This window comes from Giraffa tippelskirchi, chromosome X (genome assembly GCF_054371585.1).
Source record: "Giraffa tippelskirchi isolate mGirTip1 chromosome X, T2T-mGirTip1v1.2.pri, whole genome shotgun sequence".
In the NCBI taxonomy this organism is placed as follows: domain Eukaryota; kingdom Metazoa; phylum Chordata; class Mammalia; order Artiodactyla; family Giraffidae; genus Giraffa; species Giraffa tippelskirchi.
In genome coordinates, this window is record NC_137289.1 from 2,115,420 (window position 1) to 2,131,085 (window position 15,666).

General features: G+C 45.0%; 1 protein-coding gene and 1 long non-coding RNA gene across 6 annotated transcripts in view; both read left to right on the forward strand.

Moving 5' to 3' along the window:
* Positions 1-2,849: 2,849 nt before the first annotated feature.
* TKTL1 (transketolase like 1) overlaps positions 2,850-15,666 on the forward strand; it is a 29,575-nt gene continuing 16,758 nt past the window's right edge. For 2 of the 5 annotated variants that reach the window (XM_081568029.1, XM_081568030.1), the window contains exons 1-6: positions 2,850-3,070; positions 7,645-7,762; positions 11,746-11,843; positions 13,125-13,316; positions 13,397-13,524; positions 14,734-14,927. In XM_081568029.1, the coding sequence (XP_081424155.1) occupies positions 2,937-3,070; positions 7,645-7,762; positions 11,746-11,843; positions 13,125-13,316; positions 13,397-13,524; positions 14,734-14,927 (864 nt within the window). In that variant the 5' untranslated portion in view covers positions 2,850-2,936. Of the gene's footprint in view, positions 3,071-3,160; positions 3,413-7,644; positions 7,763-11,745; positions 11,844-13,124; positions 13,317-13,396; positions 13,525-14,733; positions 14,928-15,666 lie in introns of those variants that run through there. The other 3 variants (XM_081568031.1, XM_081568033.1, XM_081568032.1) reach the window with 3 other exon arrangements.
* Positions 3,633-5,803, forward strand: LOC145537205 (uncharacterized). Its single transcript, XR_014076259.1, has 2 exons — positions 3,633-3,713; positions 4,188-5,803. It is a non-coding gene; the product is annotated as an uncharacterized LOC145537205 (long non-coding RNA).

A 15,666-nucleotide genomic window follows, 5' to 3' on the forward strand; every position in this document is an offset into this window, starting at 1 on the left:
ATAAAGCAGAAATAGATGTTTTTCTGGAACTCTTGCTTTTTCGATGATCCAGTGGATGTTGGCAATTTGATCTCTGGTTCCTCTGCCTTTTCTAAAACTAGCTTGAACATCTGGAAGTTCATGGTTCACGTATTGCTGAAGCCTGGCTTGGAGAATTTTGAGCATTACTTTACTAGCGTGTGAGATGAGTGCAATTGTGTGGTAGTTTGAGCATTCTTTGGCATTGCCTTTCTTTGGGATTGGAATGAAAACTGACATTTTCCAGTCCTGTGGCCACTGCTGAGTTTTCCAAATTTGCTGGCATATTGAGTGCAGCACTTTCACAGCATCATCTTCGAGGATTTGAAATAGCTCAACTGGAATTCCATCACCTCCACTAGCTTTGTTAGTAGTGATGCTTCCTAAGGCCCACTTGACTTCACATTCCAGGATGTCCGGTTCTAGGTGAGTGATCACATCATCGTGATTATCTGAGTTGTGAAGATCTTTTTTGTACAGTTCTTCTGTGTATTCTTGCCACGTCTTCTTAATATCTTCTGCTGCTGTTAGGTCCATACCGTTTCTGTCCTTTATCGAGCCCATCTTTGCATGAAATGTTCCCTTGGTATCTCTGATTTTCTTGAAGAGATCTCTAGTCTTTCACATTCTCTTGTTTTCCTCTATTTCTTTGCATTGATCATGGGGTCAAAAACAGCTGGACACAGCGTAGTGACTAAACAACAACAATAAGAAAGCTGAGATGGCATAGAATACTAAACATAAAAATGAAATTAAAAAGGTATCAGAAGGATACAATAGGAAATGTTTTTATAATCTTTGTGTGGAGAATATCTTTCTGAACAAGTCTCAAGCCAAATTGCCATAAAGGAAAAGACTTACATACTGTAAATGTACTACATTAATTTTTTTTTTTAAATCTATAAACTTCTTATAGTGAAAGAAGCAGAAAATTAAAAAGAAGCAACATTTCAGCTTGGTTCAAACACTTGCTCCTTAAAAATAAAGTATCTCTTAATAAACTCATTCAGTTCAGCTCAGTTGCTCAGTCGTGTCCAACTCTTTGAAACCCCATGGACTGCAGCAGCATGCCAGGCTTCCCTATCCATCACCAACTCCCTGAACTGCTCACAGAACTCATTAGTTGTTGCAAAAAAAAAAAGTGTCTCCATTAATATTTTTAAAAAGCAACAGATTAAAAGATCTGCAATACGTGTAAGAGACAAAAGACTAATCAACATAATATTTTAAAAATTAGGAAGCTAAAAAAAATTTACCAAACATAAATACAAAAAAGGGTAGTAACAGGTAATTCAGAAAGGGTGAACTATGAATGCCAGTAAATGTAAAAAAATGTACAACTGCCAAGTAATCCGGCAGACGTTAAACAAATTATTAAAAATGCTTTTCTTATCCATCAGAAGGCCGGACATTAAAAAGATGAACAATATTCATTGCTGACGGGGACCTGGGGAAAGGGGCACTCACATAACTGCGAATAGAATGACATAAAGGTTCAAGGTTTCATTGCGCCATTATCACTGTACGAAGCCTTTAACCTGGCAAGGACGTGGGTCCCTAGCCGCCTTCAGGGCCACTGTGGGGGGTGGGGCTCTCGGGAGAGCGGCAGGTTTGAACTAAGAAGCTCCCGAGTGGCTGAAATAAGGGTGTGTTGATGCAGAGAAGGTGCCAGAGGGACCATGGAGGAGCACCTCAGAGTCACAGGGAAGAACTCTGTGGCCTTGCTGATGGGGGCTTTCAGAAAGATGTAAAGTTAACAGGAGTCCCTTCAAGTTAGGCTCCAGGGACTGTAGCCTAGCGTTGGGCGCACAGCAGCTCAACGGTTCGGCGGGGTTTGAAGTACAGAAGGTTCTAGAAAAAGAAACAAGGTCCATGCAGGAACGCCTTGCCGCCTCAAGACGCTCAGACCGCTTCACCTGTTGTGAACCGCGTTCCCCACACCCCCTCCCCCCGCCACCGTCCGACGTTGGGCTTCTGTCGGGCTGGAAAGGGGGCAGATGCCAACTGGAAAATTCCAGCGTGGCTTTTATCATAGTGTGAGAAAATGCACAAAACAAACTTAACCACTGTAATTCTTTTAAAGCTTGTGAACGCACACGCCCTCCTTTATTCCAGTCAGCACGTCTCGCAACCATCGCATCATCTGCTACTGCTAAGTCGCTTCAGTCGTGTCCGACTCTGTGCGACCCCATAGACAGCAGCCCACCAGGCTCCCCCGTCCCTGGGATTCTCCAGGCAAGAATACTGGAGTGGGTTGCCATGTCCTCCTCCAATGCATGAAAGTGTAAAGTGAAAGTGAAGTCGCTCAGTCGTGTCTGACCCTTAGCGACCCCCTGGACTGCAGCCTACCAGGCTCCTCCGTCCATGGGATTTTCCAGGCAAGAGTAGTGGAGTGGGGTGCCATTTCCTTCTCCATCGCATCATCTAGTTCCAAAAATTTTATCTTTTTTTATCACCCCCCCCCAAGTAGACTCTGGTGCTGGTGCGGAGGCAGCTCTCTTTGAGCTGACAGGACAAGGGCAGATACAAAGGACTAATCTCAAGTTATCTCGAATAATGTGCAACCTATGAATGACAAATATTCAAAATCCATGGGATTGGAAGACACGCGGAGGGAGCGGCGACGCGCGGAGGGAGTGTGAGGTAGCGGGAGCGGCGCGCGGAGGGAGCGGCGCGCGGAGGGAGCGGCGCGCGGAGGGAGCGGCGCGCGGAGGGAGCGGCGCGCGGAGGGAGCGGCGCGCGGAGGGAGCGGCGCGCGGAGGGAGCGGCGCGCGGAGGGAGCGGCGCGCGGAGGGAGCGGGGTATTTGTACGCTGCGCAGCACACTCCGCCGCATTTGCACCTCAGCACACTCCGCCGCATTTGCACCTCAGCACACTCCGCCGCGTTTGCTCCTCAGAAGCGGGTGAATTCGTAGCTATGGCCAACGCTGAGGCGATCCCCGCGGCGGTGTACGAAGTCAAACCTGACGCGAACACTTTGCAGATTCTGCGGGACATAGCCAATCGCGTGCGCATCCATTTCATCAGGGCCACCTGCGCCTCGAGCTCTGGGTAAGCCTCCCTCGTAGAAGCTCAGGTCGTTGAGCGGCTCGCCCTGCGGGGACGCCTGTGGAAAGAGTTGCGAGAGCTGTCGAGGGGCGGGAAGGGCTAGGTTGTGGAGGCCCTGTTTCAGGCTCTCCAGGTTCGGCCGCCGCGTGCTCCGGCAGCCACCCCTTTGGGCCCGTGCCCAGCCGACAGTGGCGGCCCGGGGCTTCCGGCCTCTCAGGTTAACGGAGAAGAGCCTGGACGCGGCGGGCGGAGCGCTTGGGCCGGGCGGCTAGCGTGGTAGCGGGAGCGGCCTGGCGCTGTTTGTCTGAGGAGTTGTCCTCGACGCCAAGGCCTCGAACCCAGAAGGTGGAGTTCGGAGAAATAAAGCTTAAAAGAAAGTGATGGGGGAGTAAGAATCCGAGCAAAGGGGCCTGTTGCTTCTGCTGGTATTTTGTCGAGGATGTTTCCGTCAGTATTCATAAGAGATATTATTGGTCGTTAGTTTTCTCGGAAGGTATTTGTCTGCCTTTAGTATCGGTATAAGGGCGATTCTGGCCCAGAGTGAGTTTCAACGTGTTCTCCTCAGGGTTTTTTGGTTTTGTTTTGTTTTTTTTTTTTTCCTAGAAGAGTTGGAAGAGGATTGAGGATTCAGCAGTGAGGCCATCAGGTTCAAAGTTTTTCTTTGTCATGGAGCTTTTCCACTACTGATACAACTTCCGTATTGTAGATTTATTCAGATTTTCTCTTCGTGATTCAGGCTTCTTTGATTTTGTTTCTAGAAATTTCTTCTAGGTTAAATGATTTATTGCCATACAATTGTTCGCAGTACTTTATAGTCCTTTTTATGTCTGTAGAATTGGTGGTTATAGCCTTACTTTCATTTCTGAAATGAAATTGTTAACTTCAAATCTGATTTAGTACATTTAGTAACTTGCTTTTTCATTTACTCTAGTTAAAGATTTGTTAATTTTGTTACTCTATTCAAAGAACCAACTTCTGTTTTGGTTCATTTTCTGCTTAGTTTTCCTAGTCTATTTGTTTCTGCTGTAATATTTTATTACTTTTTCCATGTTGGTAGCTTTGGTTTAGTTATGCGTTTTTTGGTAAGTTGTGAACTTAAGGGCTTCCCCTGGTGATTCAGACAGTAAAGAACCTGCCTGCAGTGCTCAAGAGCCAGGTTCGATCCTTGGGTTGGGAGGATCCTCTGGAGAAGGAAATGGCCGCCCCCTCCAATATTCTTGCCTGGAAAATCCCATGGACGAAGGAGCCTGGCGGGCTACAGTCCATGGGGTCGCAAAAAGTCGGACAGGACTGAGTGAGTTCACTTTCTTTCACTGTGCACTTAGGTTTGTTTTTTGTTTGTTTGTTTTTGGGTTTTTTTTTTTCCCTTGAGAGACCTTTTTTTGAAAAAAATGTATTTATCAGCTTCACCATGCAGCTTGGGGGGTCTTAGTTGCTGGACCGGGGATCGAACCAGGGCCCAGGGCAGTGAAAGCGCCGAGTTCCAACGACTGCACCGCCAGGGGACTCCCAGAGATAGTTCTTTTTTAATGCAAGCATTTATAGCTATAAACTTCTCTCATCACTGCTTTTGCCACATCCCACAAATTTTGGTATAATGTGTATTTCATTTGTCTCAAAAAGTTTATCAGCTTTTCTTGCAGTTTCTTCTGTGACCTATTCATTTAAGTACATTGTGGAGGATTTTTGTTGTTTTCTTTTAAAATTGAATTATAGTTGACTTGCAATATTACTGTCAGATGTGCAATACAGCGATTCAATATTTTTACAGATTATACTGCATGTAAAGTTATTTTAAGAGTGTGTTGCCTAATTCCCACAAACGTGTAAGCTTTACCATTTCCCTTCTATTATTGACTTCTCACTTCACCCTGTCATGGTCAGGTAAAATAGTTTGTATGATAATCTGTCTTTTTAAATTTTGTTCTCCAGCCTGTGTTGTAACATTAAAACAGCAATGTCAATGAGTTTGAGGTGTGCATGGTTCTGTTGGTTTTTTTTTTTTACACTTACATTTTGCTCCTTTCACCTTCTAAATTAATAATGGTTTACATTTTCTCTAGAGAGCTCTAACAGTAGCATCCACTTAGGGGATACTTGCAAAGCCAAGAGGTTTAACTCTCTATTTTCTGTATTGTGAAACTTGAAAGGGGAGATTATTAATACACATGAGCTGCACTTAGAATCTTACTCTTCTGACTTTTGAGGCATGGCAGGGCTCTAGAGTGCCTGCCTGGACTCTGATGAAAGCTGCTTTTTAAGAGTAAGGGTTGCTTCATTCCATAAGGGCCTCAAGTTACTCCACCATGAGAAACTTCTCAGTCTGACCATTTACTTCCTAAAAGAAATTCATTTTAGGTAGTAGAATGCATTTTATTCATTGGGTTTTTTTAAAATTTTCTTTCCCAGTTTTACTGAGATGTAATTAAGCACACGGGGCTTCCCTGGTGGCTCAGCAGTAAAGAGTCTGCCTGCCAATGCAGGAGATGAGGGTTTGATCCCTGGAGAAGGAGAGTATTTATTCTTGCCTGGGAAATCCCATGGACAGAGGAGCCTGGCAGGCTATAGTCTATGGGGTCACTCAGAGTTGGACACAACCTAGCAACTAAACAATTGAGCACACAGCATTAATATAGCAGCATAATAATTTGACTTAAATATATTGTAAAATGATGACCACAACAAGTTTATTTACCATCCACCATCTCATAGATATAAAATAATGGAAAAGAAAAATATTTTTTCCCTGTAATGAGAACTCTTAGGATCTGCTCTTTGACAACTTTCAAGTGTATATCATACAGCATTGTTAACTATACTCATTTAGTTGTGTTTTACTTCCCATATCTGGAAGTTCATAGCTTTTGACAACTTCATCCAATTCCAGCTCCCCCCAACCCCCATCTCTGGTAACCACAAATCCGATGATCTTCTCTGAGTTTGGACGTTTGGTGTGTTTGGTTTTGTTGTTGTTGTTTTTTTTTAGAGTCTACATATAAGTGAGTAATACAGTATTTGTTTTTCTCTGAGTTATTTCAGTTAGAATAATGTTCTCCGGGTCCATCTATGTTGTCACAAATGACAGAATTTCCTTTTTACAAGTGAGTTATATTACATCATATATATGTACCACATCTCCTTTATCCATTCATCTTTTTTAAAGAAATTCTATATTTTATTTATTTATTTAGCTTTGGTGGCTCAGCATGTGGGATCTTAGTTTCCCAACCAGGGAAATCCCCCATTCATCTATCAGTGGACACTAAGGTTGTTTCCATGGCTTGGCTACTATAAATAATGCTGCTGTGAACGTAGGGGTGCAGATATCTCTTCCACATAGTGTTTTCATTTCCTTCAGATACATTCCCAGTAGTGGAATTGCTGGGTCATAAGGTAGGTTGTTTTTTTGTTTGTTTTTTAGGATCCTCTTACTGTTTTCTATGGCTCCTCTGGTTTACATTCCCACTGACAGTGCACAGAATTCCCTTTTATCCACATCCTTGCTAGCATTTGTTAACTCACCTTTTTGATGATAGCCATTCTGATGGGTGTGAGGGGATATCTCATTGTGATTTTTACTTGCAATTTCCCTGATGATCAGTGACATTGAGTACCTTTTCATGTGCCTATTGGCTGTCTATCTTCTTTGGGAAAATGCCTATTCAGATCCATTGCCCATTTTTAATAGGATTTTTTGTTTTGTTATGAAATTGTGTGAGTTTTTTATATATTTTGTATATAAACACCTTATCAGATATGTGATTTGCAAATACTTTTCTCCCATTCAGTAGGTTGTGTTTGCATTTTGTTGATGGTTTCCTTTGCCATGGAGAATTTGACTCCGACCCACTCGGTTTATGTTTGTTGTTGTTTTGTTGTTTTTGTTGCTTTTTTTGCTTTTGCTTTTAGTGTCAGATTCAAAAATATCCTCTCCAAGACTCAGGTCAAGGTGCTTAGTGCCTGTGTTTTCTTCTAGGAGTTTTGTGGTTTCCAGTGTTACATTTAAGTCTTAATCCATTTCAAGTTAATTTTGTGAGTGGTATAAGATAGAGATCCAGTTTCACGTTTTTACATGGGAATATCCAGTTTTTCCCTTACCGTTTGTTGAAGAGACTCGTTCTTTCTGCATTGAGTATTCTTGACTCCCTTGTCAAAAATTAGTTGACCATATAGGCGTGGGTTTATTTCTGTTTCGTGAAATTTCTGATTAATGATACCACAAATGAATTCAAGTGAAATAACACTCAAATGTTTACAGAGTCACCAGGTGAACTCCAAGTATTGCTGGTGCTCCACTAATAGAAGGAGGCTAGTCTATGAGGTCGTGCTCTCTACAGGGAGAGGAGTTGTGAGATTACTGGGCCTTAAAGCATTCTTAAAAGCTGTGACCATGGTGGGGGGGTGGGGCACTGAGTGGCTTAGCATCCCTTTCCCTTGACTGGATTCTTCTGGGGCTGGAAGAAATGACTGCTGCTTCTGATTTGAGGAGACCATGTGTTGAAAGGCCTCCTTGTGCACTGTGTGTGTCCCTGGTGAGTCACTTACCTGTGAGAAATGACCTGTGCCATGTCTTTCAGCCACCCCACATCATGCAGCAGTGCTTCTGAGATCATGTCTGTGCTGTTCTTCCACGTTATGAGGTATAAACAAATGGACCCGGAGAGCCCGGACAATGACCGTCTCGTCCTCTCCAAGGTAAGCTGGCACAGGAACCTAGGGCCAGCTCAGATACTTGGTTCTTAAACTCATTTTAAAAGCTGCCATGTGTCAACAAGGCCTGAGATGGTCTCTGTTTATCCTTTTGGTTCTTCCCTCTTTGCTTCATGTCTTCATCTGTTTAGGTTGGTATAACAAAACACCAGAGACTAGGTGGCTTATAAACAATAGAAATTTATTTCTCACAGTTCTGGAGGCCAGAAGTCTAAGATCAAGGCACTAACATGGTTGTGTTCTTGTGAGGGCCATCTTCCCAGTTGCGGACTTCTCATTGTATCATACAGTGGAAGGAGAAACGGTTTCCCTTTTTATAAGGGCACTGACCCCACTCCTGAGTGTTGTGCTCTCATGACCTAATCACTCCCCAAAGACCCCCACTTCCTTATACCATCACCTTCAGCTTTTCAACATAAGAGATTTGGAAGGAGGGGCACAAACATTCAGACCGTGGCAACTCATAAAGATCTAAAAAGTGTTCTAGCAAAAACTGCGTGGTGGGAAGGATGACTTGCAGCAACTGGCAGCCCCTGTTTTCCTTTGGTACTTCACCTTAACCCATCTGGCACTAAGGCCCCCCTACCCAGAGTCATGCTGCTCCCATCCTGTGCCACCTGGATAGAGGAAGGCAACATTGAGCTTGATTTCAAGGTACATCCCACTCCTGTCAGTCAGCTTTCTCTTCCATTTTTCTGCAGATCACCAGTAGGGAGTTTCTCATGAGGCTAGATATAGTACCCAGGTACCTCATGACATTGGAGGACAGGAAAGAAAAAGAATGTTAAAAACAAGATCAATCTAGAAGAACAAGCAGCTCTTTTGATGCTCTCTGAAGGTTTGCTGTGTTCTGAGCAAAGCATTTAAAACTTAACTGGTAGAACATCATGAGCAAATAGAAACCCCAGATCTAGGCAGTGAAAAGTAAAGAGAAGGCAGAGTATGGGCAGAGAATCTGGAGCTGTAGTTAATGACCCTTGTCTTGGTGTCTAAAATGTAATCTCAAGTGAGGTTTGCCCAAGGATGAATAAAAGATGTGTGTAGAGGAAGAGAGATAAAGCAGATGAGTGCAATTAGTAATAGCTAATAAAATCTAGGTAAAAAAGTATGGGGAACTTCACTGTGCTCATTTTACAACATTTTTGTAAGTTTAGATTTCCTTCATCATAAAAAGTGAATAGCTGTAGATATACAAAGTATGACTGTTTAGAGCTCTAGTTTGGTTTTGGGGTTTTTTGTTTATTGGTTTTGGGTGGGAGGGTGGCTGCAGCATTCAGAATCTTACTTCCCTAACCAGGGATTGAACCCACACCCTCAGCAGTGGAAGCATAGAGTCTCAATTACTCGACCACCAGGGAAGTCCCTAGAGCTCTAGGTTTTAAAAAAAGGAAAGAGGGACTCCCCTGGTGGTCCAGTGGATAAGACTCTGTCCTTCCACTGCAGGGGACTCACGTTTGATCCCTGGTTGGGGAAGTAGGATACCCCATGCCATGGGACACAGCCAAATAAAAAGAGAAAGATGTGGGAATTCCCTGGCAATCAGGTGGATAAGATTTGGTGCTTCCACTGCCAGGGGTGCAGGTTTGATCCCTAGTCCAGGAGATAGCTGCAAGCAGGACAGCATGCCCCCCCAAAAAAATTCCTAGATTATCTCATAACTGCTGCTGTCATATAATCAGAGTCATTAGCCTTAGAGGTATAGAGTGACTTTCTGGCATGCCATCGCAGGCTGGACACAGCTTAGGTACCAGAATTTGTGTGTTTGTCAGATTTATGCAGCACATAAAGTTAGAAGAAAAGAGAAAATACTCAGGAGCATAGTCCATCTCGGCTCTGGTCGGGAATAGAGTAAATTGACTCACTAGAGGCCAAGAAGCCAGGGTCTTCATAATCCATGCTCCCAGGGCACAAGTGTCTATGCAGACAACTACACATGGAGGCCACCTGCTAATGCCTGGCCATGGTGCTGACTGAAGTGCTCGGATTTCCTTGGAGCCCTCACGGTGCTCATGATCCCTCTATCCACCACCTTGGCCTTGGTTTTTGTTCCATATACTCTTTTGTTTTCTTCAGCGAAGCAGGCCTGGGAAGTAACCAAAAAGCCTGTTTGTAAACTTGTTCTTAAAGTGTACTTTGTGTCAGAACAAAGATGAGAAATGCTACCTGGAAGAGAAGACTTTCTTTTCTGGGTGCCCTTGGCACGCTGAGTGCATCTTTATTCTTGGCCTTGGGCCGCCTTGGTTGTGTGTCCCCACACAGTTTGGGGGTTCTTGGAAAAGAAAAGGGAACCCATGGGAGGGATGCTTCCACCACAGCAGACATTGTGTTGATGCCCCGCCAGTCTCCTCAATCAATCCTACAGCTTCTTGCTGCCTGAGGGGGATTTCATCACCATCATACCCAGAAAGCAAAGCCTTATAGGGGTGAGCTTACTTAATTCCCACATTAAACCTGGGGGAAGTGGAGTTGGTCTGAGCATAGAGCCCAGGCTTGGTCCAAGGGCACGCAAGGCACCTGGGAGCCAGAACTTGTTACAGGAATAAAGTAGGAGCTGTGGGGAGGAAGACAAAGTTAGAAAGGTTGTCAGGAGGGATTTCAATGGGACATTTGTCAGAGCTAGAGGTGCAAAACAGAAAGAGTAAGGGCATGAAGCACATGGCAGAAGGTCAGGAGCCCCAGGAGGAGCAGAACTATAGGGTGGATCAAGACAGGAGAGGGATCTGAGAACTCACAAGTACCATTCAGCCATCCTGTAGTGACAACACTAACCAGTCTCTGCTTGAATGAAACTGACATCTGAATGGAGGGAGGGGACAGAGAAGAAACAAACCCAGAAATAGCTAGCATGCCAGAGGGGCCAAGAATCCTAAATCCAAAGAAGTGGAGGGGCAGGAAGTACTAGGTGAAAGAGATGGTCCAGCAAGGTCTTGGTGTCAACATTTGAGCCAAGAGTTGAAAGGAGTGAGCTGTGCCACTACTTAGGCATAAGCACTGGGCACTCTGGGGGAGAGGAAGGCACAAGTGCTGAAGCCCTGAGTCAGGTGTGTTCCCAGTGCATTCAAAAGACAGCCAGGACGCCAGGCACCCGGAGCAGTGGGGGAGAGAGTGGGAGGTGATGGGGGTCACTGCAAGAACCTGAGCTCTACTTGACATTAGATGGTAAGACCTTGGACAGTTCTCTGCAGTGATTGAGGAGCGGGCTTAGGTTTTAACGTGCTCCGCCTGGTGGCTGTGTTGAGAATTGACTGTGGAGGGAAGCGGGGAGGCCACTGCAGTGACAGAGGAGAGGTTTGTGGACAGGCTGAGATGGTAGCAGTTGAAGCATTGACTAAATTTGGTGTCTATTTAGAAGCTTGGGAGTGGGGCCTCAGTGCGGCAGACCTTTGACACCACCTTCTCTCCATGGGACAGTGACAGCCTGTGCGTACAAGCAGGGTGGGGGGAAACAGTGGAGTGGTGGTGGAAAGGGATTTATTTCTAGCATGACCTTTTACATAACCCCCTCCCAAATCTCGGATGACTTGAGTTTTACACACCAGGGAAATGGAAGTCTTCAGTGTTTCTGATTCCTGTTTAAGAGCCCATGTTCTTCAAAAACATTGAACATCTGGTTTGTATATGGCTAGATAAAAGGCCTTGCAAAAATGGCAAGGCTCATGCTTAGATGCTTTTTTCTGGTTTGCTTTTGGGCTCTGCTTAGGCTGCCATGTGAAGTTGCCCTCTTCTATGTTGTCAAAGCTGCAGTCGCCCTCACCAGATGCATAGATTCCCTGTGACTTCCTTGTCTTTCTAATGTTGATCTGAGACTTGGGGTGTGTGTGGGTATGGGGAAGAGTAATTCCCTTGCAGGGTAGGAGGGCTTCTGTGAAGAGTCACCTTCGCTTGGTGCCTAATCCTAGGAAGTTGGTCTGATCCTCGTGCCCTGCAGGTACACCTAACCTAGGTTCATTTGGTTCCTTCTCCTACAGAGACTCTCATTTGTTGATGTGGCAACTGGATGGCTGGGGCAAGGACTGGGGGCTGCATGTGGCATGGCGTATACTGGCAAGTACTTTGACAAGGCCAGGTAAGACACTTACTCAGAAACCATTTAACTTTCCAACTACCCCACCCCTGGCACTTTCGCTTTATTTATCATTTATTAGTTTGGGAATACAGTGATTTAAAAGTTCAGGTCACCAAGTATTCAAGCAATAAAAAGAAATCGTATTTCAGGAAACTGTTCCAGCATCTCTGGTTGGGTACTGAGTGCTGCCTGTAGTATAGAAACCAGTTTGTTAGGATTCAGGTCTTTAACAAGATAGATATCTTCCTGTTTCCCATCTCTCAGTGAGCTTCACTATAGAGTGAACAGATGGTGTGTTCGCCTTTCCATTTGGGACCCCTATATGTTAATAATCAAAGGTCTCTTTTTTTGGAATGGCTCCACCTTCCTAAAGACAGGCAGATCCATGCCTTTATTGTAAGGGTGTGTGTCAGGGTGCTGCTGATACAGGAGCAGCAAAGTGGGGTGTCCCTGTTTTGTGGTAAGTCGCTCTTTAAAAATTTCACTTACAGCATTTTTCTGCCCCAGCAGTGGAGAAAGCGCAATAAAGTGCCTCCAGAGGGGCCACCTGGGCTGGAACCTGGAACTGAAGGGCCACAGACTCAGGTGCCCTGGGGGAACCATGGGACTAGGACATACACTCCATGTTGTGCTTTCTCCACTACTGGGGCAGTTGCCCTGCTCCATTTCCCATAAGACTGTTGACCTTTTTCATCTCTCCTTTTTGCCTTTATTAGTCCCTGCTATGTGGTTAATCACTTTTTTAAAAGTTCACTCATAGCCTGGGGTCTGCATTATATTTTATTGGTATAAACATTTCATGTTTCTGCTGCGGAGGAGTTTAATATTTACAACAACATATGCTCCTGAGGTAGAATGTTTTGATTGTTATGGTTATTGTAAATAAATCTGTAAGATCAGAAATAGAAGGTGGCTGTGCTTTAAAAAAGAGCTTACCAAGAAACTATATATGAATGTTAGGGTTTTTAAGGGCCTTCTCTCTGTCCCCTCTTGTTTGTTGGATCCAGAGAAGTGGAAGAAGAACCTAGAAATAGCATTTGGAGGTAGAATGAGAAAACTAGCCAAAGGTGCAGCCTATCTCATGGGGCCCAAGCTTTTAAAGCTGTGATTCCTCAGCTGTTGAGTTTGGGCAGCTTTGACAAGGAAAATTGTCTCATAGGAACCTGCTGATCCGAAGCGCCTTCTTCATTCTCTTCCTCTATTTCTCTTCATGAAATGTACTTGTTCAAATGGCTCAGAGGAGCCCCAGGCAGGGTCCTAACCTCTTTTGACTTGCCCCAGCTACCGGGTGTTCTGCCTCGTGGGAGATGATGAGTCCTCGGAAGGCTCCGTCTGGGAGGCCCTGGCCTTTGCGTCCCACTACAGCCTGGACAATCTTGTGGCCATCTTTGATGTGAATCGCCTGACCCAGAGCACCACTTTGCCTCTAGAGTACTCCATAGATGTCCATCAGAAGCGCTGCGAAGCCTTTGGGTAATTGTCCTGTTTGGTGTCACCTTCTTTCTGCTCCTTCCTCCTTCACCTTGTAACCTGGCCGCCGCTTCTGTTGATAGGTGGAATACTTTAGTGGTGGATGGCCGTGACGTGGAGGCACTGTGCCACGTGTTCTGGCAGGCAGCTCAAGTGAAGAACAAGCCCACAGCTGTGGTTGCCAAGACCTTCAAGGGCCGGGGCATTCCAAGTAAGGAAGTGTTGCTTTTATGCTTAGGGTTGTCAGCCTCTGCACAGCACGTGAGGCGGAAGGAGGCTGAGGCTCGCTGAGCAGACAGCTGACTTCATGCACAGTGATTACGCTTCTGATATGTGCCAGATGCTTTCTCTCTCTCCTTGATGCTTGTAGGTAGCAGATCTGGTCAGGGCTGGGGAGGGGAAACCCAGACGCCCAGCAGGTGAGCACGAGGGAGCTCAGTGATGGGAGGATAGTCCATCAGTTATCGGATCAGCAGGGAGCCATCTCCACCGGGCATGCAGAGTGAGAGAGGGTGTGTGAGCAGATACGTAAACAGGAATGTATCCACATGCATGCAATGGCCTGTGCTCACGCTACCTGGGAGGACTCACAGGCCGCTAGTAAAGTGGCCCCTCTGGGAAAGGCAGCTGTGGAACCTGAGGGTCAGGGGAGGAGGGAGGTTGAAAGTCTTAATTTCTTGCAGATTTCAAAGCAGACACCTAAAGTTGTTCATCTCCAGTATAAATAGTTTCAGTGGGAGTGATTACTGGTGTGTTCTTAATAACATTTTAGAAGAAAACTATTCTCTGACTTCTCCTCAAAATAGTCTTCTGGTACACCCAGTTCAATAAATGACAACTTGCCCAATTTTCTCCTGTAAGAAACCTGGGTATTTCTTTGCCTCCACCTCTCCTTTATGTGCCCCCCCCCCACACACACACCCAGGCTGTCATCAATTCTAATTGATTCTGCTCCTAACTTATGTCTCAAGTTTGTTCACTCCTCTCCACCTCTCTTGCCTAAGCCTGGTCTTCTCTCCCTCACTTCAGTCTCCTCAAGCCAGTCCCCATATGCCTGCCTTAGTGATCTTGCTACAACATGGATCTGATCAGTTACCTCCCCCACTTCCAAACACTTCAGGGGTTTCCCATCTTGCTTTGGGCAAAACTCAAACTCCTTGTATCCACAGGATCTTCCCTCCCTGTCTCCAGCCTCGTCTCCCTCACAGTTCCCTCCATTCACCAGAACATTGGCCAGTGGCCCCCTTAAGAGCCTCTCAGCCTTTGTCCAGGCTGTCTCCTGCCACCGCAGTACCATGTCAGGCCCCCTGTGCCAGGTTTTTACTCTGTGGCTGACATCTTTCCCTTCCAAATGTCTTTCAGATGACTGAACAGGGGCTCGTGAGTTACTGAATAATGTCTTTTATCCATTGGGTTACAGGTGTTGAAGATGCAGAAAATTGGCATGGAAGGCCAATGCCAAAAGAAAGAGTGGATGCAATTATCAAACTAATTGAGAGCCAGATAGAGACCAACAGGTGTCTCGAACCCAAAGCCCCTGTGGAAGACTCGCCTCAAATCAACATCTCAGATATAGAAATGATCTCTCCACCTGATTATAGAGTCAGTGATATGGTAGGCAAACTGTTTTTTCTCTGCTTTTCCTAAATACAGAGGACTCTTGTTGACTCTGATTTCCCCAAATGAACCGATTCTTAGGTGGTGTGACATTTAGCTAAAGGTTATAAGCAACAAAGATGGATTTACCTTGTCTTTTAACTATTTTGATATTTATTCTTTGATTTCAAACTTAACTCGGGTCTGAACTTTTTACCAGTCAGTCACTACTTATTTGCGTCCAGTGCTATGCAGCTTTTGCTTGCTTCCTAAATTCAGTCTGTAGTCTGGCAGACCATTGTGCATGAAACTCCATGATTCTATGTCAACTTGAAGGACAGGGGCCTAGCTGGCTTGATCTTTTGGGCTTAATCCCTGGTTTACACAAGGAAGAGCACCAGTTCACCGAAGGCCAGTTCTTCAAAAAGGAAACAAATTAGGCATGAAACCCTGATAAACCCTTTCTGTTTTTATCATGATTTTTGTGTCCTCCCTTCTGGTATATTACAGCAGATTCAAAATAGGCAGGCTCTTCACAACCTAAGGTAACAAGGTGGCGAGCCTGGGAGGAAGGAAATTTTTCTGACCCTTGTTTGTTTTCCTTATTTATTTGGGGACATTTTAAGTGTTACTTATGTTTTCTTAGCCTAGTAATATGGATTAATAATAAATGAATTGACTATTTGAGAAATTAGAAAGCAAATGTAAAAGCAGAAGAAAGCTACTAATAAAAAGCACATATTAACAGAAGGTGCTT